General features: G+C 33.9%; 1 protein-coding gene across 6 annotated transcripts in view; it reads left to right on the top strand.

Moving 5' to 3' along the window:
* The window catches only part of Stxbp5l (syntaxin binding protein 5 like), a 391,696-nt gene that overhangs the window by 100,282 nt on the left and 264,560 nt on the right, over positions 1-26,854 (top strand). For all 6 annotated transcript variants that reach the window (XR_781365.3, XM_033768099.1, XM_010630004.2 and 3 more), the window contains exons 5-6: positions 12,206-12,340; positions 16,361-16,424. Coding sequence is in view for 5 of the 6 variants with exons in the window: in XM_033768099.1 (XP_033623990.1) it covers positions 12,206-12,340; positions 16,361-16,424 (199 nt within the window). In the remaining variant the exon portion in view is untranslated. The remainder of the gene's footprint in view (positions 1-12,205; positions 12,341-16,360; positions 16,425-26,854) is intronic.

Consider the following 26,854-nt stretch of genomic DNA (forward strand, 5'->3'; position numbering starts at 1 on the left):
ATTCTTTTTTTTTTTTTTTTTGGTACTGGGGATTGAACTCAGGACCTTGCACTTGCAAGGCAGGTGCCCAAACCACTGAGATAAATCCCTGGCACCTAGTTGCATTACTTTTGCTAGTATCTTACTGAAGATTTTTGCATTTGGGAGATTGGCCTGTAGTTTTCTTTTCTGGTTGGGACCTTCTTGGGTTTTAGTATTAGGGTAATACTTGCTTCCAGGAATGGTTTTGAAGGTATTGCTTCCTGTTCTATTTTATTAAAGAGTTTAAGGAGTAGTGGCATTAGTTCTTCAAATTTCTTATAGAATTGAGCAGTGAATCTATCAGGACTGGGCTTTGCTTTATTGATAAATTTCGATTAAATTTTCAATTTCTTTGATATTGGGTTGTTTAGAATTTTTATAACTTCTTAATTCAGCTTTGGTAATTCATATGTATCTGAAATATGTCCATTTGTTCAATTTTTTTCATCTTTGAGTACAGGTTCTCAAGAGTAGATATTGATGATAATCTGAATTTCTACAAGATCTGTTGTGATGTCTCCCTTTTAATTCCTAATTGCTTGAATTTGAGTTTTTTCTTTCCTTTTTTGTTTTGTAAGGTTGGCTTAGGGCTTATCAATTTTACTTAATCTTTCATAGAACCAATTTTTCAAATCATTGATTCATTGTATAGTTTTCTTAGTCTCAATTGCATTAATTTCTGCTCTGATCTTTATAATTTTCTCGCTTGTGTGAGCTTTGGGGTTGACTTGTTCTTCTTTTTCTAGACGTTTGAGGTTCAACATTAGGTTTTATATTTGAACTCATTCAGTTTTCCTAATGTGAGACTTCACTGCTATAAACTTTCCTTGTAAAAATAAATGAATAAACAAACAAACAAATAAGTTTCCCTTGTAGGACTGCTTTCATTGTGTTCCATAAATTGCAGTATGTTGTGTTGACATTGCCATATAATTGTAGATTTTGTTTAATTTCTTCTTTAATTTTATTCGTGACCCTTTAGTCACACAGGAGTGTTACTTCATTTTCATGTGTTTATGGAATATTTGCAGTTTCTTTTGCTGTTTATTTCCATTTTCCTTACACTATGGTAACATGATACTCATGGGATATTTCAATTCCTTTGCATATGCTTAAGTGTAATGGGCTAGTATATGGTCTATTTTGGAAAATGTTCCATGTGCAGCTAAAAAGAATGTGTATCTGATACTTTGGGATGGAACACTGTAGACATCTAAGTCCATTTGTTCACAAGTCCTTTTCTTTGTTGCTTTTTTTTTTTTGTCTAGATGATATATTTATGACAGTGAGTATTAAGGTCCCCCATTATAATTGTGTTAGTGCTTAGTAGATTTCTCATGTCTATTAATATTTGCTTTATATAGTTGGGTGCACCAGTATTTGATGCATAAATATTTATAATTGTTATCTCTTCTTGTACTTTTCCTTTAACAAGCATATAGTGGACTTCATCTCTTTTGATCAGTCTTCACTTGAAGTTCATGTTGTTTGCATGTAAAATAGCTATACCTGCTTTTTTCTGGGTTCCAATTGCATGGAATATTGTTTTCCATCCCTTGACTTTCAGTTTTTGAATTTATTTTTAAGTTAAATGTGTTTCTTTTATGCGGCATATTGTTATGTCTTATTTCTCAATTTATTCTGCCGGATTGTTTCTTTTGATTGGTCATTTGAGACTGTTTTATTTTATTTTTTTATTTTTTTTTTATTGAGTTTATTGGTACATTTAGGGATACAGTACAGTTACATTCATTGTTGGGATCATGTACCTTTACATGGCAAGTCTTGATTCTCATTTTTTTCCCCTTACCTCTGCCCTCCCTTCACCCCCTCCTCCCCTCCCCATCTACAAACACTTTGAGACTGTTTTATTTTGATGGTTATGTGACATATATGGGTTTATCCATATTCTGTTATTTTCCTGCTGTTGGTTCCTTGTTTTTTTCCCTTTGTTTAATTGTTTGCCTTGCCTAATGGCTTCTTTTCATTGGTGTTCTTGGAATTGTGGTTTTCATTTTCCCTTTCTAAAACATCCTTTGGAACATTTTGTAGAGCTGGTTTGTTGATTGTGAATTTCTTCAGTTGTTCTTTGTCATAGAAGTATATTCTCCATTGATTTTATTTTAAAGATAGTCTTGCAGGGTACATTAATCTAGGTTGGAAGTTGTTTCTTTTAGGTCTTGGAATACTTTACTCCATGGTCTCCATGCCTTCATAGTTTGTATTGAGATGTCTGCTGTAATTCAGATGGGCTTTCCTTTATAGGTGATTCCCCCCCCCAAATAACTTTTAATATTCTGTCTGAGATTTTGATTATTATATGCCTTGGTATAGATTTATTTTGGTCATGGGTGTTTGTCTGTATGCCTCACTTATTTGTATGTCTAATTCTCTTTTCATGTTTCTGTCATTACATCTGTAAACAGATTTTTTTTATGGCAATTGTACTGTTATAGTTTGTGTTTAGATGTCCCCTCAAAGCCTCATATGAATGAGGTGGGATTTTCTTTTTTAGAGGTAGTTTAATCTGGAATGTGTGATGCTGTGGTTGAGGGCATGTTATTACTGAACCGCTACATGTGAGTGATGAGTTAGGCACCACCCTAATGCTGGTAGTCTGAATAAAAGGGGCAAAAAGACACTAGTAAACTCTCTTGTTGTCTTTGTTGCCTTGTGCAATCCATGATGTTTTTCCTCTGCAATGCTTGTTTGCTGTCCCAGCCTCACAGACAGCTGATTATGGACTGAAACCTCTATGAAGTGTTAGCCACATAAACCCTTTCCTCCAAATTTGGATGTAAGGTATTTTGTCTCAGCAATGAAATAAAAGTAACTAACACATGTACTTTCTCCTCCTCTTTCATTGACTCTGATCAGTCTTACATTGTTTTTCTTTGCATCGTCTTACAATTGTTGGATTGATTTTTCATGACTTCTTACTGTTTTAAGATATTGTTTCATGGTCAGTAACTGCAATCATGTCTTCTAGGTCTGAAATTCTGTCTTCAGCCTGGTTTAAATGATTGCCTATACTTTCAGTGATGTCTTTAATTTCCTTGGCATCTCTTTGAATTTGTTTTATTTTTCCCATTTCTTTCCTGTATTGGGTATTCAAGGTTTCCATCATTTTCCAAAGTTCCTCTGTTTTTTAAATCTATTTCTCTTCTAGTTTTGTTGAGCATGTCCTTCATTTTGATTGCCACTTCTTTTTTTACCTGGAGAATTATTTTTTCTATAGACTCTATTTGTTTATTTAATTTTTCATCTATCACTTCAGAAACTTCAGGTAGTTTGCTTCCAATTTCCTCTATCTCATTGTCCTTTGTACTTGTCCTGGGTGGGCTTGCATTTTTCTTTTACATCCTGTTTTTTATTTTTAAATTTTATTTTGTTTTCCAAGTTGTTGATTGTAGCTTTATTATGGTAGATAGCTTTATCACTATTATTAAGGCTTCTCTAGGAAATACCTATTCCTCAGAGATGTCTTCTAGGTCTAGGTTGTTCTTGGTCTTTATGTTTATCCTAAGATTCTACCTTCCCAATTTATTGGGGATAAGAGGTTGCTATGTATTTAGCTCAGATCCCAGTTTTTTGGTACTGGAATATGGTGGTGGTTGTGAACCCAAACAGTTGCAGTTTTGTTGTAGACTGGAGAACAACTGATTACAACAGGTATGATATTCTGGTTAAAGTAGTACAATTGGCAATATCAATAGCATCCAACACAGTCTACCACCTGAAAAACTGATCCCTGTTAATTTGGTATCTTGACCACCTACATGAGCAAACTCTACCATTGTATAACAAATTCTAACTTAAATCAGGAGTTTGTATGTAGTGAGTTTCCCTTTAGTCAAGTGACGTTTTTTTCCTTTGGGAGGTAAGTTTAAGAGGGATCAGGGATAAAACACAGAGATAAGTGAAAAGAAATTAGGAGAACCAAGGCTGGAGGGCAAAGGATGGACACCCACACTTTGGAATATTGGAAGTGAGGACAGGGGAGAAAGCATGAAGAAGGAAGCAAAGGAATATTGAAGTGAAGCAGAAAGGCAAGAGACACTGTTCATGCACATGAAAGTTTCATAAAATCAAGAGAGATATTTGAGGGAAAGAGCAAAAGAAGATGAATAGAGCAGAACAATTATAAATGTATAAAATCTAAACAACAACAGCAACAGGGGGAAATAAAACAAACCCAACCATACTGAAACAGGAAAAGGAAGCAAATGAGGAAAAAATAAGATAATTAAAAGACTAAAATTTTTCTGATGTCTGCAATTCTGTGTTAGTTGTCAAGACAGAGCCCATAAATGCTCTGTGCAGCTCTTTCAGGTCTATAGTAAGATCAGTATGAGATGTGGCTCTTTCTGACTTCTGGGTTTGAGAGCTGGGGTCCTTCCCCAGTCAGCAGCCTTTCTGATGTCTCTTGTCCAAGTCTCCCTTCTGATCCTGTCTGCATAGCTCTCTCAGCCACTGTGGTGCTCTCTACTAGAGCCATCCTAAAGCTATGCTCATGTTGTGTGTTGTTGGCTCATCCTAGGTCTTGAATTGGCTCCGCTGTTCTCCACCTTCCATTATTCTCACATTCTAGTTTAAGAGGGAGGGAGTGGGGCTGGGGATTTAGCTCAGTGGTTCTGGCTCCTACCTTGCAAGTGCAGGGACCTGAGTTCGATCCCTGCTGCCCCCAAAAAAACAGGAAGGGAGGATGGGCTACTTTGTCCTATTATTGGCTAGGGTCATTTGCTCATATCCAGGGTTGCAATGCAGCAGGGAGCGTTCACTTCCTGCCAGCATGCAAGGCTGCTTGCTGGCCTGTGTCTTTGGTCACAGAGTAGAGGGGATGCCTCCAACTCTTTTTATCCAGGGCCAGTTTAGTGGTCCTGGGTGGTCCTCAGAGCAAAGTTTGGCTGGACCTGGTCTCTACTTCTCAACATAAATTCCCTCTGCTGACCAACTGCTAGTAGCCTACTGTGGCTAATGGCCATTCCCTTCCTTTTTCTCAGGTCAGCAAAGCAGCCCTGGGGGGATAAATGAAAAATAAGTGGTACTGTTCAGCTAGCAGAGTTCAAGTGCAGGCCTCTCTGCCCAAAATGGCAGCCCTGCATATTTGCTGATTATCGCTCAAGCTTCACTTACCAACTTTTTCCCTCCAGAGTGAGTATTCAGGAATATTGTCTCACACTTTGGCTGCTGCTTCCAGCTGTACAAGACCCTCCCAGTCCACATCCAGTCTGTTTCTCAGTGAGCAGCAGAATTGTTTTTGCTGATTTCCTGGGGCAGGTATACCACTGATCTGCTGGGTTGAGTGTTCTTTGATCTGTGTTAATGATCTATATCTTCTGTAGCATTGGATCCTATTTTCTTCTTCTCCTCTGTTTGTTCCCTCAGTTAGTTCTCTGTCAGTTCTCTTGTGTATTCTACACCCTTGTTTTGGTTTTCAGGATATTGATTTCCAGGATTCAGGCACCTTGCCCCAGAGAGGCTGTGCTGCTGGCCCTCACCGTTCCACCATTTTCTCGAATCTCCAAGCTGCAAGTTTATAACATTTTTATGTTTTGTTTTTGTTCCTGGTTCTGTTAATCTAGCTAAATCAACCAGCAGTTATCATATTACCACTTGAATGTTCTGCTGCCTTGAAATTTCCTCTGCCAGATTAACTAGTCCATCACATTTAAGCTCAGCCTCCCACAATGTCTTAGGCCAGATACAAAATGTAGATGAGTTTTTTTGCCAGAATGTAATACAAATGACCTCTAGACCAATTTCTATTAAAGTCCTCATTCCCATCTGAAGCCATATGAGCACATTCTTTATTGTCTGAATTCTGGCCTTTTGAGCTCTCACCAGAGTTGTCTATTAAGTTCTGCTTGAAATATTCTGGAACTTCTCTGGTCTACATCTCCAAACCTTTTGAAATTATTTACAATTCATTTCCAAAGGTCTCTGAATCATATGTTATCACAGTATCAACCCTACCTCAGTATCATTTTTTTGTTAGTCACGTTTTCATTGCTGAGACTAAATACATGATAGTCACATGTATCTGACATATCCACATTAAAGGATGAAGGGTTTATTTTGGCTTATGGCTTTAGATATTTTGGTTCGTGATTGGTTGCTACAGGGCAGAGACAGCATGGTGGAAGGGCATGGTGGAGGAATTTCGCTCACCTCATGCTAGCCTGGAAACAGAGACAGAGAAGAAAAGGTCTGGGGACAAGAGATACTCCTGAAAAGGCCTTACTTTCCTGAGGTAGGCCCCAGCTCCTAATAGCCCATTCAGCTAGGAACTCAACAAATGAATCCATTCATGTGCTGTCGTGATCAGTATACCTTCTGAAAGTCCCATCTCTGAAAATATGGGACTTTGGGGGAGACATTGTAGGTATAACCCATAGCAATTATCCTGTGATATATTCCTTTTTTAGACTGTAAAATAGAAATGATTTATAAAAATATGACTGAAAAGGTAGACAATTATAATATTCCTTCTTTGAAGCAAAGATTTTGTCACTGATATATCATGAGAAAAACTCTATATTGTCCTTCCTGTACTGAGGATGAGTTTGCAATGAACTTTACCTGTATTATTGCCCACATTTTTTGCAACAATACCGTATTTGAGGTAGGCACACTGTGTACAATTTAGTGGTTTAGTTTCATAGTGATTTAGTTGAGCAATATGTAGCATTCCTTTCTTATTATAATTTATTTTTAATTTATCTTTGTACCATTTTAAGTGTTTTCTGTTTTTATGTTTTATCAGTTTGAAATGCAGAGACCATTTCTTTCTATATCCCTTTGCTTTTCTCATTTATAATAAATTTTTAAAAATTTTCTCTGTATGTCATGATTTGTCCTTTATTCCTGAGGGATATTTTTGCTGAATATAGAGTTCTGTAATTTAGTAGAATTATATTTTAGTTTTTCATGGTCTCCCTGGTGTCTGATAAGAAACCTCTTATCACTGGAACTTTCCCCCTATCTGTAGGCTGCTGTTTACCAGATTCTTTTTTTTCCCCATGTCCCTGTGTCCCTTTCTTTCCCTGTCCCTACTTCTTTTACTCTCCTCTCCCCTCCACTCTACCCCCTTTTCCTCCTTTTTTATTCTCTCAAATTTTCAGATGTTTGTGATCTATTTTGATTTCATTTCCTTTGATGTACTATGTTTGGTTTTGCTCAGCTTCTTCTGTCTTTTGAGTTATATCTTTTGCCCAATTAAGTGAGTTGGGGGCATTATTTCTTTAGTACTTTTTCAGTCTCACCTTCCTTTACTCTCTTTTGGCACCCTGATGATATGATTGCTAGATCTTTTGGTTTTGTCCCACAAGTTTCTGAGACTGATTTTTTTTTTACATCTATTTTCTATTTGTTGAGACTGAACAATTTATATCATTTCATCCTCAAGTTCACTGGCTCTTCATTCTGTCTTCATTCTGCTATTTAGCTTTGTCTTAGTTAGTTTTCTTGCTGCTTAGATAAAATGCCAAATACCTCAAAATAAAGGGAAAGTCTTATTTATTTGGCCTACACTTTAGAGAAGTTTCAGTTCATAATTAGCTGGCTCCAGGGCAGGGTGACACGTCAGAGGGACATTGCAGAGGACAAACAGTACATGGCAGGCAGAAGGCAGCAAGTGACAATAGCAGCTTCTTTGTTCCTTTATATACCATCTAGGCTACCTGCCCTACAATGGATAGTGCTCACACTATGTCAAACTAAGCAGTGGACTGATTTAGTAATCATATAACCTTGATTCCAGCATCACACATTTTGGATATAGCCACCTCTGGGAAAGCCCCACCCATGACTGCTTGAGGCTTTCCGGGGACATCTAGACATAAAGCATAACAAGTTTATTCATAGTTTTAAATTTTCTTTATCATCTTTTTTCAGCAGTAAATTTTGCATTTGATACTTCGTTATCTCCCATTTCTTTTTTTTTTGGTACTGGGGATCGAACTTGGGTCCTTGTGCTTGCAAGGCAGGCCACCAAACCACTGAGCTAAATTGCCAGCCCTATCTCCCATTTCTTTATTGATCAGTTATTTATTTCAAGTGTATTCATAACTTTTCATTCAAACATTTTTGTGATAATTCCTTTTAAATATTTGTTAGTGAATTCTAACATCTATGGCAACTGGCTTTGAGTACATACTTTTCATTTTTGTTCTGATTGAGATTTACCTATTTCTTGGTATGACAGTAATTTTAAAATTTAAACCTGGAGAATTTATGTTATTTTGCTCTGAGATGCTAGGTCTTATTTAAACTTGTCTGCGTGGATTTTAACATTTCTTTGGCAGTGGAAGGACAGATGTCATCTTATTACTGGTGAGTGAGAATGAAAGTCTTGTATCTCAGCTGGACTCAGTGATACTAGAGACAGGGAGAGACACTTTGTATTGCTGGATAGACAGGGTGAGATTTATGGCTGCCCAATATGCCTCTACTTTAACCACCCTTACCAGGAGAAATAGGAAGGCCTCATTACAGCTCCTCTAATGACCCAATTCTCTCACCAGATGTTGAAGTACATTTAAATGAAAGTGGAAAATATAACTTCTTTTTTTAGGAGCATAAAGTTAAATTTTCTCCTACCACCTCTGCCACAAATTGTGTTTTTCCTGTACAAATGGAAGAGAGCCAATTTGTTTAATTATAAAGTACCTGCAAATCTTTAAGGAGGAGATACATTAATTGTATAAAGATCTTTGTAAATAAATGAAGTTGCTTTATTATTATCTGTACTAATAATAACCTCATATATTTATAATAACCTACATTATAGTTTTCTTTCTGTGCAACATAATCAATGCCTCAAATAGTATGAGATTTTGCTTGAAACCCATACAGTCTCTGAATTTGAGAAATGGAAATAATCTGGGAATTATCTATTATAACATCTAAATGTAAAAGTATCTCACAAAGTATCCTAATTTGTTTTTCAAAGATACAATCCTATGAAGTTTCACTTTTGATCAAAAGTTACTTCTTTGTAACTTTATTATGCAGTATTCCCACTACTGTTGTTTGTAACTACTATAGCAAATAGCTAATTTCTTTCCAAAACAAGACATTTAAAATTTCCAGTTAATCAAATTTACTCCTCAGTTTGTATCACTAAGAACCAAGCTTGTGTGCTATGATTTTCAAATATGTTATGATTGCAGTCACCATTTCCTTATTGTAACTCAGATTTGTCAGTATCTTCAAAATTCATATAAAATTGAACAAATGGAAATGTGATCTATTTCCATGGATGCTAAAGTGAATATATAGTACTAACCAATTATGTTTAATTTTTAATCTGTGATTATTGAGTACCTGCTGATTTATACTGAATTTAAGGCCAAGTAAATAGCCTTCTGTTGGAATTTTTTGGGTCATCCTTGTAAAGGTTCTTGTCATCTGTGAATGAGGATAGTTTGAGTTTGTCCTTTGCTATATATATCCTTTTTATATCTTTCTTTTCCTGTTTGCTTTGGCTAAAGTTTTGAGTATTATACTGAACAGAGTGCTTTTAATATAAATCAATACACCTTCATAATGTCTATAGTTACATCTTCCATTAGTATGCTTTTTGAGAGAAAAGCAATGTGTGTGTAGTAATATAGGACACTTTTTATAAGGAGTTTTTAGTGGAGATTGAAGAAATGAGTACATGAAAGAATAGTTTCTTATGGAAGAATGATAGTCAATGTATAAGTACATGTTTTTGAGACAGGGTCTTGCTTCGTAGTTCAGGCTAGCTATGAACTCACTATGTAGTCCAAGGCTAGCTTTGAACTCATGGTAATCCTCTGGCCTCATCCTCCCAAGTGCTGGTATTACAGGCATGCAGTCAATTTGTATATTGAAATGATGTTTTTTCAAGACTCACATTAACAGAAAAAAATTTGGCTTTAGCTAGTGTGATAAAATAACATAAAGAGAGATATAACTATTAGATTAAAAATTAATTTGTATAAGTGTATCATTTCTATACTTATTAGTAAATATATACAGTACAAGTATAGTCATGTTTGCTTCCTTACCTATGTCAATCCTTCTAAGTTAAAATACATCTCTCTTTTTTATGGGGTTTAGATAAAGTCTGGAAATCTTAACTAGTTGTTACAAGCACTATACATTGGTTAATGTTGAATAAAAGATGAAACCTTTTTGTTATCAAGCCTCTAATTTCTTAATGAGGATCAGCAAAAAAGTAGTTATTAGTTCAATGACTATTTCCAATTTCTGTTGTACTCTCTTCTTTGTATGTTTCATTGTTCTTTTATTATAAAGTCTATTTAAATTGGAATTTTACCTCTTGCTTTATATTCCATCATTGAAACATGGCAGTTCTCAGTCTTTTCTTGCTAACCCCTGTCATGAATATGTACTACTGAAATTTCCTCTTTGCCTATTTGACCCTATATATTTGTATCTTTGTAGAATTAGTGTTCACTCTCCCTGTGATTCAGAAAGAATTATCTTAAATCTTTAAAATGAATTTTCTCTTCCTACTGAAAATTGAGTTGAAAATCCTTCATTGCCTAGAAACATGATTATCAAGTTATTTCCTGTGTAACATTATTAAATATTCCTTGGTGACAGCAATTCTAGACTTTAGGTTTTAATCACAGTTTTTCAGCACCATATACATTGCACATTAATTAGATTGTTAACTAATTTCTCATGAAATAGCATTGTTTTTATTTTTATTTTTTGGATGTGGTAGCGGGATGCTTTCAGTAGGATGGTTTGAGAGATAAAATTTTGTTTAGAGAGCTGGGCTATTGAAAAAATTCGACTGAGCAAATGAATTAGAATTGCTGGATGTTCACTTTTTAAAGTGTTACAAGTTAGAATCTTGTTGGAAATTTATCATTCATGGTTTCCTTTTCTTTTTCTTATTCATATTGGTCTGTCTACCTAGAACATTATTTTGTTTTGGTCTTGGAAAAATGTAATCGTTTCTTTTCTAGGTAAACTTGAAAAATTTGCATAACTAGTACAAAGTTCTAGTAAATCTGTGAATTTATCCTCATTCTCTTTTTAAGTGTGGCTAAAGGGCACAATGAGGCCAAACTGGAGAGGCTGATATGAATAGAAGACTATGGTAAATTCCCAAATCTCATATAAGAGTGCAAGGCAGTTGTCACTAACAAGTCCCAAACTGGTGAGAAAGCCCATTTTGAAGATGCAAGCAGAAGAATAAAACTAAAGGAACAAAAACAAGGATCTCTGACTTTGTTTTCTTTCTTATTAGTGCATTAATTATTACATTAATTCTGAAGAAATAATCTGTCATCTCATATACATAATGAATTCTACCACTTAACTGTTAACGTCATATGCTTGTGTATCATACACTTGTATCTGAATCCTATATGAACAAGCAACAAACCTTAATGGAAATGTGCAACCAAACAAAAAGATTTTAATCCTAGTTTTTAGTTGTTGGTCCTAGACAAGTAAAAAATGAAAGTTCAGCCTCAATTTCCTCTTTGTAAATATACATGCATAACTATGCTATTTTGAGAATTTGAAACAATATTGCTGGTCTTACATAAGTGAGTAGATTGTTGGTTACTTGGAGTCCAGGGACAGAAAGAGTGAACTTGTAGGGATGGAGAAAGGCTGATTAATGGGTACTAAGTTACAGTTAGATAAGAGCAGAAGCTCTGGGCCACTGTTACACAATATAGTAACTATAAATAACAATGTATTGTACAATTTAAGAAATTAGAAGAAAGAATTTTGAAATGAAGTGATGTGTTTGAGAAGATAAATATTGCAACCTGATTTAAACATTATGCAATGTATACATGTATTGAGCATTATTTGATACATCATCAATATGTACAACTTCCATTTATTTTGTGTTATGCATGTTTCTGGGTTTGAATCTAGGGTCTAGGCAAGTGCTCTACCCCTGAACTATATCCTCAGTTGAACATTTATGCTTTTGTCTATTAGTTAAAATTTTTTAAAAAATCAGAACAAATGTAAATTCATGTTTATATAGACACTGATAGTGATTTTTATCAGTTATTTATCTAATACACTCATTGATAACTAAATGCTATTTGAGCATATAGTAATTTTATCTGTATATAGCTGTTATAATGAGTGTAAAAATATAATTCTGAGCAGAAATAAAACTTAGATATTTTAATTGTAATTTTCTTTCTTTCAGAATTACTTACTGTCATCTACCTTTCCAGAGTAAATGGCTCTATGTTGGAACAGAGAGAGGGAATACACATATTGTAAATATTGAATCTTTCATTCTTTCCGGATATGTTATCATGTGGAATAAAGCAATTGAACTGTAAGTTTGAACTTGAATATGACTTTTTGGGCTTAAATATTTTGTATAATTATGTAACATATATAGTACATTAAATTACAGGGATAGATGGGATGTGTATAGTTAAGTTGTGTGAAGCATGGATGTTATTCTAGATTCCATAGACTATTATTTTAGTAATTGTCCACATTATTTTTTTGAATAAACAATTTAATTGCAAAGTATCTGACACTCGGTATTATTTTGAACAATTTATTCCTGTTTCACAACATTTATATACAAAATGTATATTTTGTTCCTTATTTACACTTTCACCAGAGAGGCATTGTGATATTTACACATGTGTCCTATTTCACTTAAGAGAATAGTCTCAAGGTGCATCCATTTAGGTCTCCAGTTTATCCTTCTATATGGCTGAGTAGTACTCTGTTATATAAATAAAACCTATTTTTTGTATCCATTCTTTGGTTCATGGGAATTTGGGTTGTTTCCAAGATTTAGCTATTACAAACTGTGCTGCTGTAACTGTGGGTGTGCATATCACTGTGCTATGACACTTTTAATTCTTTTGGGAAAATACCCAGCAGGGTAGCTGGGTCAAATAGGGCTTCTAATCCTAGTTTTTTGAGGAATCTCTACACTGATTTCCACAGTGGTTGCACCAGTCTGCACTCCCACCAATGGGTAGAGAAGGGTTCCTTTTTTCCTAGAGCCCCACCTGCATTTGTTGTTGGTTGCTTTCTTGATAATAGCCATTCTTTCTCAAGTGAGATGTAATCTCAGTGTTTTAATTTGCATCACTCAAATGACCAGTGATGAACAGTTTTTCATATATTTATTTGTTTCTACTTCTTCATCTGAGAAGTGCATATTAATAAGTAGAAATCTTGACATAGAGACAGACAACAAGTTCAAGAACAAAACCCCTATTTCATGGGAAGTAGTGCAAAGAATCAAAAAGTGGGATCTCATCCTATTTAAAAGCTTTTACACAGCTAAAGGAAAATCACCGGCATGCTGAAGAGACAACCAACCCACAGAGTAGGAAAAAGTTTTATCCAGTAGCCCCTCAGTTAAAGGACTCATATCTAGAATATACAAAGAATTAAAAAATATCAGATTCCCCCAAATAAAGACCCAACCCAAAAATATACAGCAGAGATTAATATGCATTTCTCCAATGAAGTAGAAACAACAAATAAACAATAAATAAACAAATAAAAGAACAAACAAATAAATGAAAAACTGTTCAGTATCACTGGTCATCTGAGAGATGCAGTGGCTATTATCAAAAAATCAGTTAACAAATGCAGGGGAGACTGTGCAGAAAAAGAAACCCTTCTTCACTGTTGGTGGGAGTGCAGATTGGTGCAACCATTATGGAAATCAATATGGAGATTTCTCAGAAAACTAGGATTAGAGGTCACATTTGACCCAGCTATTCCCTTAATGTGTATCATCTCAAAAGAATTAAAAGCATCATTCCACAATGACATATGTGCACCCATGGTCATAGCGATATAGTTTGCAATCTTGGAAACAACCCAAATGTCAATCAACCAAAGAATGGATAGAAAAGATTTTTTAAAATACATTGTTGTACTACTCAACCACAAAGAAAAATGTAAGACATCTATAGCTAAATGGATGTGACTTAAGACTGTTCTCTTAAGTGAAATAAATTTGGCACATGCATAAATATCGCATTGTTATCTCTCATGTGAGAAACTGAAAGTGTAAATAAGGACCCAAATTTATAATAAGTAATATGAAAGAGTGTTCAAAATGAAAGGGAAACTGTGAAGGGGAGAGGGGAGAAACAGGAAAGGAAAAGGAAAAAAATAGAAACAAAACTTTTATAAATAAGGAAGGGGTTTGTGGGGAGGGTGGGGATTGGGAGAAACAAGAATCAAGATATACCATGTACAGGTACAAATTCCTTTTGATGAATGTAATTGTTATGTATATTTAAATTGTAGCAATAAAATTAATTTTTAAAAATCTGGGAAAATAATCAGGGTGCGTAACATAAGGGTCTTATATTAAAAAGAATATTTTGAAGTCTGGAATGGGGAAAGGAAAAATTGGCCTTGAAATAATTGTTATATTGTTTTGAGGTAGAGTTAAACTGATTTATTAAAAAATAAAAGATTAAGAGGCACAAATAATAGAAAAATCAAGGACCTCTTGATGGACTGTATATAATAGTACTCTAGTGAAAGACAAAGATTTAATAAGTTTGGAATATTCAATTTTGGGTGTGTTGAGTTGTAAATGTTAATTATATTCAAATAGTAATTAAAAATTAGATGGGTCTGGGGAATTGGCTCAGTGGTTCCACTGCCTGCCTTGGAAGCACAGGTCCCGAGTTTGATCCCCGGTACCAAAAAAAAAAAAAAAAAAAAAAAAAAAGGAAAAAAAAAAAAAAAAAATGGTTTCCTATGTGTTTTAGGAAATTGTATCTTTCAAAGAATTGGTTCATTTATCAAAGATAACAAATCTGTGGGCAAAGTTATGCGCAATATCACCCTTTTAACCTTTAAATGTCCATGAGCCATGTCTGTTATGATGCTTCATTTCTGATTTTAGTAATTTGTGTGCTTTGTGTTCTCTCTGTCTTAATCTGGGCAGAGGCTTCTCAACTTCATTTATGTTTTTAAAAGATCCACTTTTAACCCCCGAAAAAAAAAAAAAAAAAAAAAAAAAAAAAAGTGAATACTAGAAATAAAAATTTGGATTCCTAGTTTTCAGTGAAAGAATTCATGATGAAATTATCCTACTCTAGCATTCTTGAATGGCAGAAATCAAATGGAGCTGAGTAGCAGCTTTGGTTCTGTAGGTGGCTAATGTGCTATCAAGTGTGTCACAGTTCTTATTCAGCCTTCTTTCTTCCTCTCTCATTGAGTTTATTGGTACATTTTAGGTAATAAGGGAAAAGAAATAAATATTCAGCCTTTTTAACTCATAGCAATACCTGTCTGATTCCTGTGGATTTTTAAATTCATGACCACATATTACGTGGGGGTAGGTGGTAGTCTAGGGCAGAATACCAATCACTCTCAATATTTAAGATAGGAAAATATTGAAAGATTGACAAATAGATTTCAAGTTCAAATATTTTATATATTTTTGGCCAGAATATTTCATGGTTTTCAAACCATTATGATGAATTGGAGGAGAGAAATGAATTGGGATAACCAGAAGAATTACTGAGCATTGTGTAGGTGCTGTGATCAGAATTTAAGTTCACTGTTTATTCTATCTAAAATAATTTTAGAAAATTTTATAATCCAGAGTAATATTTTTCTATATTCTGAAAAGTTTATTACAAATAACAGAAATTTCATCTGATAAACAAAAATAATCTTACTTTATTTTTTTGAACTAGTGAGTTTTATAGTCTAAGGATCTAAAAGGATAAGTTTTGCACTTAGTTTCATTTCCTAAATTATATTTCAATGATTCTCTTAAATTTAAAAAAAAAATTCCAGTAAACTAACAAGTTTGGAAAATACTGACTTGTTACTTTTTGCATAGGATCGATTCTACAAAGTTTTGTGGGAAAATATATTTAATTAATTCAGTTTCCCAAACTTTAAGAATGTGAAAAGTGTTATATCTCCACTAGTTTAAAATGGAGTAAAAGCAATTCAATCAGACCTCAAGTTTCTTTGGTTTATTGATTATTATTAATTACTAAAGTGTAGCTTAAAGACATCATCCGTTATTGGAAATATTTACATCTTTATGGAAACAAAATTTATGTAGCTGTAGTATATACAAGTCAATTTCAAATTTTCAGAGGTTCATATATTTAACAAGTAATGATGAATCGAACTTTACGTAGAACTTAGTTCTTAACACTGATTTTTTTAAAATTGCAGTTTCTTTAGAGCAATAGAGAAAAGGAAGATAGTTCACAAAGAATACAAAAAATGTACATGAATTTGAGCTTAACTCCTTAATTTCTTTACTTCAGTCTGTAACAGCGAGGTAATTTAATGTTTACTTTTCAATTACTGCTTTGAATTGATTTAACAGGTCCACCAAGACTCATCCAGGTCCAGTAGTACATTTAAGTGATAGTCCAAGAGATGAAGGGAAAGTGAGTATCTTAATATCATTATCTTTGCTTTTATTTTACTCATTCTTGAAAAAAGGAAATTCTCCTCTACCCCTCTGCCTCCTTCTTTTCATTATTATTATTATTATTATTATTATTCATTATTATGTACTAACCATCTGGCTCTGTTCAAAGCATTCAGTGTCATGTGAAACTTAAAATTTGTATGAGTGAGAAAATGAGTGAAGGGATGAATTGCTCTTGCTTATAATAGTCCCTCATTAAATCCTCAATATCAACTGGTGCTAAATTTGATGTTTAATTTGAATCTAGATGAAGCTAACATGTAGAACAATCTTTATTATCCAGCATTTCATGCTTGAACTCATAATGTGATGTCCGTATCATTAATCATTTGTCTTTGTTGTGTGGTTTTGATAGTGATAAATGGTTAATATTAAATAACACAAATTAGCCAATCTTGATATTATAAATATAACATATACAAAACGTTAACAGAGTACAGAAATAATCTTTATTCATTTTAATTATTTCATAATTGGTCTTTGGTGGAGAGGAAACAAAACTGATAACATGAAGAGAGCTAAAGAATCACTACCATAGATGTGTGATGTACACATACTAACTCCCCATGATGAATGTAATCATTATGTGCTGCAAAACATGTACTGATAAAAATAAAAACCTTACTATTATAAATAATGTCTCTTCAAGTATATAATTTTTGCTAAGTACTGTAGATAACATTAATAAATTATCAGGGGTTTGGTTCTTTATTGTTTAAAGATAGAAAGTGAGTGAGTCAACAAGAATTAAATATGAAAGGCAAGTCAACATTGATCCATAAATGGAATGTAATTTGAATAAAGTACCATCCAAATGTATTTAAGAATTCAGAAGCCAATTTTGAAATTGACTAGAGAAAAAACGTTAAGAATAGCCATGACATTCTTGAAAAAGAAATGCTGTGTGATATTGTGTCAAGGTTTTCAATAATACTGGTGGATCTAAATAAATATTCTTGAAATGGTTCAGATATTTGGAGAAATTTGGTATATTTTAGAAAAGATATTTGAGCACATTATTAATTTATTGAATAAATGGTAGTGAACAATTAGCTACCTGTTTTTGAAAAAAATAGCAACATCTCTACCTTATACCTTTCCTAGAAATGAATTCCAGTGTAGAAAATACATAAACATTAAAATCACAACTCAGGAAGTATTTGAAGAAACTTACGTAATTTGTTTCTGTGCAGTAAGGACACAGGGAGAACATAAAACCTAACCTGAAGGACATATAAAGCATAGCAAAATGACCATAATAACAGACAGCATTTGCTACAAATAACAGATAAGTAATGAATATTAAGAATGCATAAAAGCTTTTTCTAATAAGAAATTAATGGATGACATCTAATCATGGAAAAGCAATATAAATGTATTTAGAAATGTGAACATGAATACTAGAGAAAGCAATTTTAAGAATTGAAGATGTCGTCTTTTACCTCAAGAGAGCAGTGTCTGGGAGTGAGGAAGGAATAGTTTCACAGCTAATTACCAATATACCAATATTGGTATATTTCAGTATACCAATTTTCCTTATCATATGGCATAATAAAAATTTTAAAAACTAGCAGTGCTGGTTAATGAAAGAGATATGTTACATGGGTATGTAGATATAGGTGTATATATTGGTATGGGAAATTTAACATTATTTACATTAAAAACATATCTTTAAAAATTCACTTTGACTTAGAAACTCAATTTTAGCTATACTACTTAGGTGACAATTGGGCAAGATTTTTAAGATGGTCTAAATGTTTATTTAATAGAAAATTGAAGACATGAATGCTGATACATGTATACTGGAAAGTTCTTTCAGATATACAGTATTTTTTAAAGCAATAAGGTATAAAACAACTGGAACGATGTATTTATATTTGTGTTTATACATTCACATCCCCTTTGTAAAAAGCCTGAAATAATATATGCCAATCTGGGAAGGATAGTTTAGATTAGAATTGGGAAAAATAGTGAAAGTTATTCTCATTTTCCTTGTGCTGCTCAGATTTTTATGAATGAATATAATATGTGGAAATTGTATAATAATCAAAGGAATGCAAAATAAATGGATATTGGCTTCAGAAACCTATGTAAATTGTGGCTCTACTACTTATTAGTGTATAACCTGGAACAAATCCCTTTACTTGTGGTATACCATTTTTTCCTAGTCTTACATATCTTTGCTAGTTTATTTCTGTATGCTTTATAGGTGTATTGTCCTTTTTACTTAATTTTCTTAAAGCCAGGTTGATAATAATTGATTATTGTTAGTGAGTAAACAGTATTAATTTTTTGTTTTGTTTCGTTTTATACTGGGGATCGAACTTGGGACCTTGCACTTGTGAGGCAGGTGATGCATTACTGAGCTAAATCCCTGGCCCAATAATACTGATTTTTAAAATTTACCTGCATCATTAAATGTTTTATGTTTTATAGCTATCCTTAGATTTTTCTGGCATAGTTATGTATTAAAGCATAACAAATGTAGACAAATTTTATTTTTTCACTTTTAATATTTATAGTTCTATATGTGCAATATATTTTATTGTTTTGTTGGCTATGAATCTGTGACATTGAATATAATGGTCTTTCTGGGAACTTATCTTTGTTTTCAGTCTGAAAGGAAATGCTTCCAAAATATTTTAGCATTAAGGATGATATTTGCTACAGGTCTTTGGGTGACTATTTTTTTGAAATTAAAAATTTCCACCTATTTACAGAATTGTACAAATTTTAAATTATGAATGGTTTTGAATTTTATTAAATGTTCTTTATGTATATAATCAAGATGATTATTCTTTGATTTGTTAGTTTGTTGAAATATGTTACTATATTTTTCTACTTATAAACAATTTTGTATTTCTGGGATTATTTAGTTTTGAAGGTGAAAACTTTCCTTGGAGGTTTGCTGGTAAAGTGAAAAAATAATCAAAGTACTGCAGCTAAGGTTCCTACAAAAGCAGAATAGTATCATAAAATCAGAAGATAGAACATCTTTCCCTCAAGATATCATTTACAGAGAAAATGCACATTAGTCTAGCAAACAGAAAGGAGTGCTCTTGAACTATACCTGTATTGGATATAGTAATGAGTTCATCCTGTCAGATTTTCAGCTTTGCTTGTCTCCCTAACCCTTGGCTGCTGTTTCACCTGAGCTTTGCAGAGTTAATTTCATACAGTATTGCTTCCGAAAATGACTGGCTATGCCTAGAGTCTCTGGCTCCTCTTATTTATTCCAGATTCTGAAGATGTGCCGTAACATAGGACCTTCAATCTGGCTTCTCTAGAAAGATACAAGAAAATATTTCCCTTTTTGTAAGTGGTGTGAGTTCCTATTCTGAGCTAGTTTGTTTTTGTTTGTTTGTTTTGTTTTTGCTTGTTTGTTGTTTTAACATAAACTGTTAAACATGCTATAATTTTCATATTAATGGAACAACTAAGTGACTAGATATATCTCTTCTGCTTTTCCATATAAAGAAGTGATTAGTGGGATCAATGAATTATCTTACTTTTGCTTCTTTGTTTTTTTTTTTCACTTTTCCTTTACTGTTATAACCCCAAGATTGTACTTTTTGATGAAACATTAGTACTTACCTTGCGACAGGATTTTTTTTCTGTAGAACTGGATTTAAATAATAGGTATCATGGTTGTTCTAGATCAAGGAATAGACTACAGGCCATGAGCCAAATCCAACCTGCTGTTGGTTTTTTATAAATGTTTTATTAGGACACAGCCATGTTCATTCTTTTACATATTGTCTGGGGGTGCTTTCTATAAGAACAAAGCACATTTCTTTCTATAAGAGCATTTGTGACAGAGACTGTATGGCCTGCAAAGACTAAAATATTTACTATAGGTCCCTCTGTGAAATGTTTGATGACTCCTACTCTAGATTGTAGATTCAGCATGGGATTTTTGGAATTGTCTCCTTTCTAAAATCAATGAATCTGTTAAAGGTGCCATATTTGGAGATATTAAACCCTGCCATATAGTCATATCCTAACTACTTGGACATTCTCTTATGTTTAATTGGGATAACAGGCTGCTGGAAAGATAAGACAATGAAAGATCAGGCACTTTTGGTGCTTAATTTATGTGGGGCAATGATAAGTATAATGATGATGGTAAAAATAGCATCATTTGGTGGCATTTACATTTTTCTATTATGACATAATGATTACAAATTAAGTAGCTGAAAACTACTGAAAATTTTTTTACAATTTTGTAGGGTGGAAGTCTAACACAGGTCTCACTGAACTAAAATTAAGGCATTGGCAATTTTGCTTTTCTTTAGGTGACTAGAAAAACAGTGATTTCTTGCCTTTTCTGTGTCTGCACACATTTGTGTGTTGTAGCTTCTTTTCTCTAGCTTGAAACCCAACAATGTATAATCTGCCTATGTCCATCATTACATCTTGTTCTGACCACATGTGGGAAATATTTTCCACTCTGAAAGATTCAGGTGATTGATTTTTATCCACTTAGGTAACCCAAGATAATTCCTTTACATCAACCTCCAATCCTTAAATATATTTGAAAAAATTTTTCCTCATATAAAGAAATTTGTGTGGTGTTGGCGATCAAACCCAGAGCTGTATTCATCATAAGCACACACTCTACAACTAAATTGTATCCACAGCCTATTTGGAATAGTATATTTGAAAATTTGGAGGATTACGGTGTTGGAAGTTCTTTATTCTGTTTAAGTCATACTAGAAGTTAATTATTGATTTACCTCATCCCAAAGTCCCCATTAGATAACTTTAAATAAACTCTTATTTCCTTTATCCCTGGGAGCAGTATCTGTTTATAAAGAGACGAAATACATAGCTTTTATAGGTACTGTTTGTTACACTCTGAGCCCTAATGAAGAGAGTCTGACCCTAACATCTGGTATATTTGTTATGGGATGCCATAACAAATTTCCACAATTTGGGTTACTTAAAACAACAATTCAGTTTTTCGTAGTTCTGGAGGCCAGAGTTCTTAAATCAAGGTTATGTACCCTCTGAATGCACTGTGGGAGAATCTTCTGTTGCCCCTTTGGCTCTGATATTCTTAGACTTGTGAGAGTTTAACTCCAATCTCCATCTTTATGTGACCATCTTCTCTGTGTCCTTTCTTGTTTTATATATATATATTTCACTCATTAACTTAAGGTAGGCCCACCAAATCTAGAATGATTTTATTTTATTCTTAACATTTTCTCTCCATAGATACTATTTTCAGATAATGTCACATTCTGAAGTTCTGCATAGGCATTTCTTTTTGAGGATACGAGCCACACACTACACCTGGAATGGGTAAATGTATATAGATAAATCTAAGAATATTATAACTTCCCTCAGAACCTCTGGAACTTTCCTGAACCTTGCATATGTACCACTTTCATATTTCAGGGGGAGAAAAGTTGCTCATGTTTAGGAGACTGTGTAGTGACCTCACTTGAGATAGTTGAATTGGATGATGTTTATACTCATAAGACTACTTCTAGTATCGTTACTTCTAGCCCATACTAGAATCAGAATCATATTTTAGCACAGCCTAGGCATAGAAGTGTAAGTTTTCCTTTACAAGGAAATAGACCAAACATGAAGGAAATAGAACACCTACCAAAGGAAATGAGGACCTCCTTAATATTCTCATTTTCCAAGGGAATTAGGTAAGCAACTTACTGAGATATTTTGTGATTTACATCAGCAGAAAATATTAAGAATAGTTTAGTTTTTTTTTTAAATTGAGTTTATTGGTACAATCTACATATACAATACAGTACATTCATCATTGGTATTCTGTACCTTTACATAATAGGTCTTGATTCTCATTTTTTCCCATTGTCCCTGCCCTCCCTTCACCCACCTCACCTCCCCATTTACAAACACTTTATTTCCATTTTTTCAGTTTCTCATATTTTTTTCCTCTCCCTTATTACCTTTCCCCCACCCTTCCCACTTTCCCTACACCTTTAGCCCTTTACTTCCTATTTCACATTATGTACCTTTACATAATAGGTCTTGATTCTCATTTTTTCCCATTGTCCCTGCCCTCCCTTCACCCACCTCACCTCCCCATTTACAAACACTTTATTTCCATTTTTTCAGTTTCTCATATTTTTTTCCTCTCCCTTATTACCTTTCCCCCACCCTTCCCACTTTCCCTACACCTTTAGCCCTTTACTTCCTATTTCACATTATTAATTATCTCATTAGGATCCTGTGTACTATTATAGTTTTTGCACCAAAGAAACTAAGAATAGTTTAGTTTTTAATATTCACCACCAAAATGGAAAAGAAAATTCACGGTATCTCATCAGGTTTCCAGATAAGTCAGTTCACAGATGCAGGATCCATTCATTAAAGGAGGAGGCAGATGTCGCTTAAGAAGAATCCTGAAATACCCATAAGTACATACAGTAATTATAGGAACATTTGTGGTCATTAGCAAGAGTAACTACTATTGTTTTTCTCCTCCAGGTCAATTAGCTATCATGTCAGACCAGAGATTGATTCTGGGAGATCTGAAAAGCAGTTAGAGGCAAAATGTATGCAACTAAGTGAACAGGTGATAGTAACAGGTTAACATAAAGCTGAGAGTAGGTCTATGGGGTGTACAAATATGCCTAGTTATTTTTCCTAAATTTATAATTTGGACATTTATGCTTAAAATTCACATTGGTTTCCTGGCATTGTAATTAGAGGCATTGTAGGAAGAAAAAAAAAAAAAAGATCACTCCTAAAGCTTTCTACTGTGAGGCTTGTAAATCAGAAATAATGCTTTGTTTCTTAAGGAATTGTGAAGATTAGTAAATTAGATTTGAATGATAACATTAGCAATGGTCTTCACTACATGCTTGCTGAATTCCATGGTCTGGAGTGCAAAAAACAAGATGGATCAAACTTGGTAATAGTAAATCACTACAAAATTAACAAAGTAATAAATTCAATCACAAATGCCTTGCTGGTGATGTATATATATTTTTTTATCAGTACATTTTAGGTATATAATACAGCTACATTCATGATTGGGATCATGTACCCTTACATGACATATCTTGTTTCTTATTTTTTCGCCATTCTGCTGGCTTGCCTGCAGCCCCTCCCACCCTTCCCTATTTACAAAGACTTTGTTTCCATTTTTTTCCTTTTCTGATATTTTTTCTTTTCCCTTCTTATCTTTCCCTACCCTCCCATTTTCCTACACCTTTAGACCTTTTCTTGCTATTGTACAACATTAATTATACATTTTGACTCTTATTTACATTTTTAGTTTATCACACCAGAGAAACTGTTGGTATTTACATGTGTGTTCAATTAATTTCACTTAAGAATATGTCCTTAATGTATATCCACTTAGCTATAAATGTCTCTAGTTTCTTGTACTTTATGGCTGAGTAGTACTCCATTTCATTAAAAAACCCCACATTTTCTTTAGTCTCCAATTGATAAGCAACTGGGCTGTTTCCAAGTTTTAGCTATTATAAACTACTGCTTTAAACATGGGTAAGCATATATCACTGTATGATGATTCTTTTAATTCTTTTGGGAAGATAACCTGAAGGAGAATAACTAGGTCAAATGGAACTTCCAATCCTAGTTGTTTACGATATCTCCGTATTGATTTCCACAGTGGTTGCACAGTTTGCACTCCCACCAACAATGAAGAAGGGTTTCTTTTCTTTTTCTTTTTTTTTTTCAGCTTTAATTGAGTTTATTGGTACATTTTAGGGATACAGTACAGTTACATTCATTGTTGGGATCTTGTACCTCTACATGACAAGTCTTGATTCTCATTTTTTCCCCTTACCTCTGCCCTCCCTTCACCCCCTCCTCCCCTCCCCATCTACAAACACTTTATTTTCATCTTTTCATTCTCTCATATTTTTTTCTTTTCCCTTTTTACTCTTCCCCTACCCATCCCACCTTCCCTACACCTTTAACTCCTTTCTTCCCATTTCTAAATGTCAGTAATCTTATTAGAACCTTAGGCATTGTTACAGATTATTCACACCAGGGAAACTATTCGGTATTTACACATGTGTGACTTATTTATTTCAAATAGGAGTATATCTTCAATATGTATCCATTTTCCTATGAATGAATCTATTTTCTCTTTCTTTTTGGCTGAGTAATATTCCATTTTATAGAAAAACCACATCTTCTTTATCCAGTTTCCAACGGATGGGCAAATGGGCTGTTTCCAAGTTTTAGCTATTACAAACTGTGCCGCTACAAGCATGGGTGCACATACTTCTCTCTGATAGGATTCTTTTAGTTCTCTTGGAAAGATTCCCAGCAGAGGGATGGCTGGGTCAAATGGAACCTCCAGTCCAAGCTCTTTGAGGTATCTCCATATTGATTTCCATAGTGGTTGCACCAGTCTGCACTCCCACCAACAATGGAGAAGGGTTCCTTTCTCCCCACAACCCCGCCAACATTTGTTATTGTGTGATTTCTTGATAGCAGCCATTCTTTGTGGGGTGAGGTGGAATCTCAGTGTTGTTTTCATCTGCATCTCTCGAATGACCAGTGATGTGGAACATTTTTTCAAATATTTTCTTGCTGCTTTTACTTCTTTGTCTGAGAAATGTCTGTTCATTTCGGATGCCCATTTTTGAATCGGGTCTTTATATTTGGGGGGACTGATTGTTTTGAGTTCTTTATATATCCTTGATAATAGTCCTTTGTCTGAGGTACAGCTGGTAAAAATTTTTTCCCACATTGTAGATTGTCTCTTAGTTCTGCTAATGGTTTCTTTTGAAGTACAGAAGCTTTTTAGTAAGATGAGATCCCAGTTGTTGATTCTTTCTGCTAGTTCCCGTGCTACTGAGGATTTGTTCATAAAGTCTTTTCCTATACCAATGTCTTCCAGAGTTCTGCCTAACTTACTTTCCAGCAAGTTTAATGTTTCTGTTTTAATATTTAGATCTTTAATCCATTTGGATTTTAATTTAGTGCATGGCGAAAGATAAGGGTCTAATTTTAATCTGTGGCAGGTTGATATCCAGTTTTTCCAACACCATTTATTAAAGAGGCTATCTTTCCTCCACTGAGGATGGTGAGCTCCTTTGTCGAAGATGAGGTAGCTGAGTACATCTGCATTTGTTTTTGTGTCTTCCAGTCTGTTCCATTGATCCTCAGGCCTATTTCTTTGCCAGTACCATGCTGATTTTATCACAGTGGCTTTGTAGTATAGTTTCAAATTGGGAATTGTTACACCTGGTGCCATGTGACTGTTGCCTATAATGGCTTTTGCTATTCTAGGTCTCTTGTGGTTCCAAATGAATTTTTGGATTCTTTTTTCTAGTTCTGTGAAATATAGTGTTGGAATTTCAATTGGCATTGCATTGAATGTATATAGCAGTTTCGGTAGTATGGCCATTTTCACTATGTTGATTCTTCCTACCCAGGAGCAGGGGATATCTTTCCATTTTTTTATATCCTCTTCGATTTCTTTTTTCAGAGTGCTGTAGTTTTCAGTGTAGAGATCTTTTGTTTCTTTTGTTAGATTGATTCCTAGATACTTCATTTTTTTGGATGCTATTGTAAAAGGAATTTTTTCCCTTATTTCTCTTTCTGTCTGTCTGTTATTTGTGTATAGAAAGGCTATTGATTTTTGGGTATTCACCTTGTATCCAGATACTTTACTGAATCTGTCAATTAAGTCTAGAAGTTTTTTGGTGGAGTTTTTTGGATCTTCAATGTAGAGTATCATATCATCAGCAAATAATGATAGTTTAACTTCTTCCTTTCCTATCTTTATTGCTTTAATTTCTTTCTCTTGTCTAATTGCTGTGGCTAATGTTTCCAGAACTATATTGAAGAGAAGTGGCGATAGTGGGCATCCTTGTCTTGTTCCTGATTTTAACATGAAGGTTTTCAGTTTTTGGCCATTCAATATGATGTTGGCTGATGGTTTTTCATAAATAGCCTTTATTAAATTGAGGTATAGACCATCTATTCCAATTTTTTGCAGGGTTTTTATCATGAATGGGTGTTGAATTTTATCAAATGCTTTTTCTGCATCTATTGAGAGGATCATATGGTTTTTGTCCTTGACTTTGTTAATATAATGTATTACATTCACTGACTTTCGTATGTTGAACCACCCTTGCATCTCTGGAATAAATCCGACTTGGTCATGATGGATGATCTTCTTAATAATCCTCTGTATTCTGTTTGCTAGTATCTTATTAAGGATTTTTGCATCTATATTCATTAAGGAGATTGGTCTGTAGTTCTCCTTTTTGGTTGTATCTTTCTCTGGTTTGGGAATCAGAGTGATACTTGCTTCCAGGAATGAATTTGGAAGTATAGCTTCTCTTTCAATTTCATTGAAAAGTTTGAAGAGTAATGGTAGTAGTTCTTCTCTAAATGTCTTGTAAAATT

This window comes from Fukomys damarensis, unplaced genomic scaffold (genome assembly GCF_012274545.1).
Source record: "Fukomys damarensis isolate Sample0158 unplaced genomic scaffold, DMR_v1.0_HiC HiC_scaffold_24, whole genome shotgun sequence".
Taxonomy (NCBI): domain Eukaryota; kingdom Metazoa; phylum Chordata; class Mammalia; order Rodentia; family Bathyergidae; genus Fukomys; species Fukomys damarensis.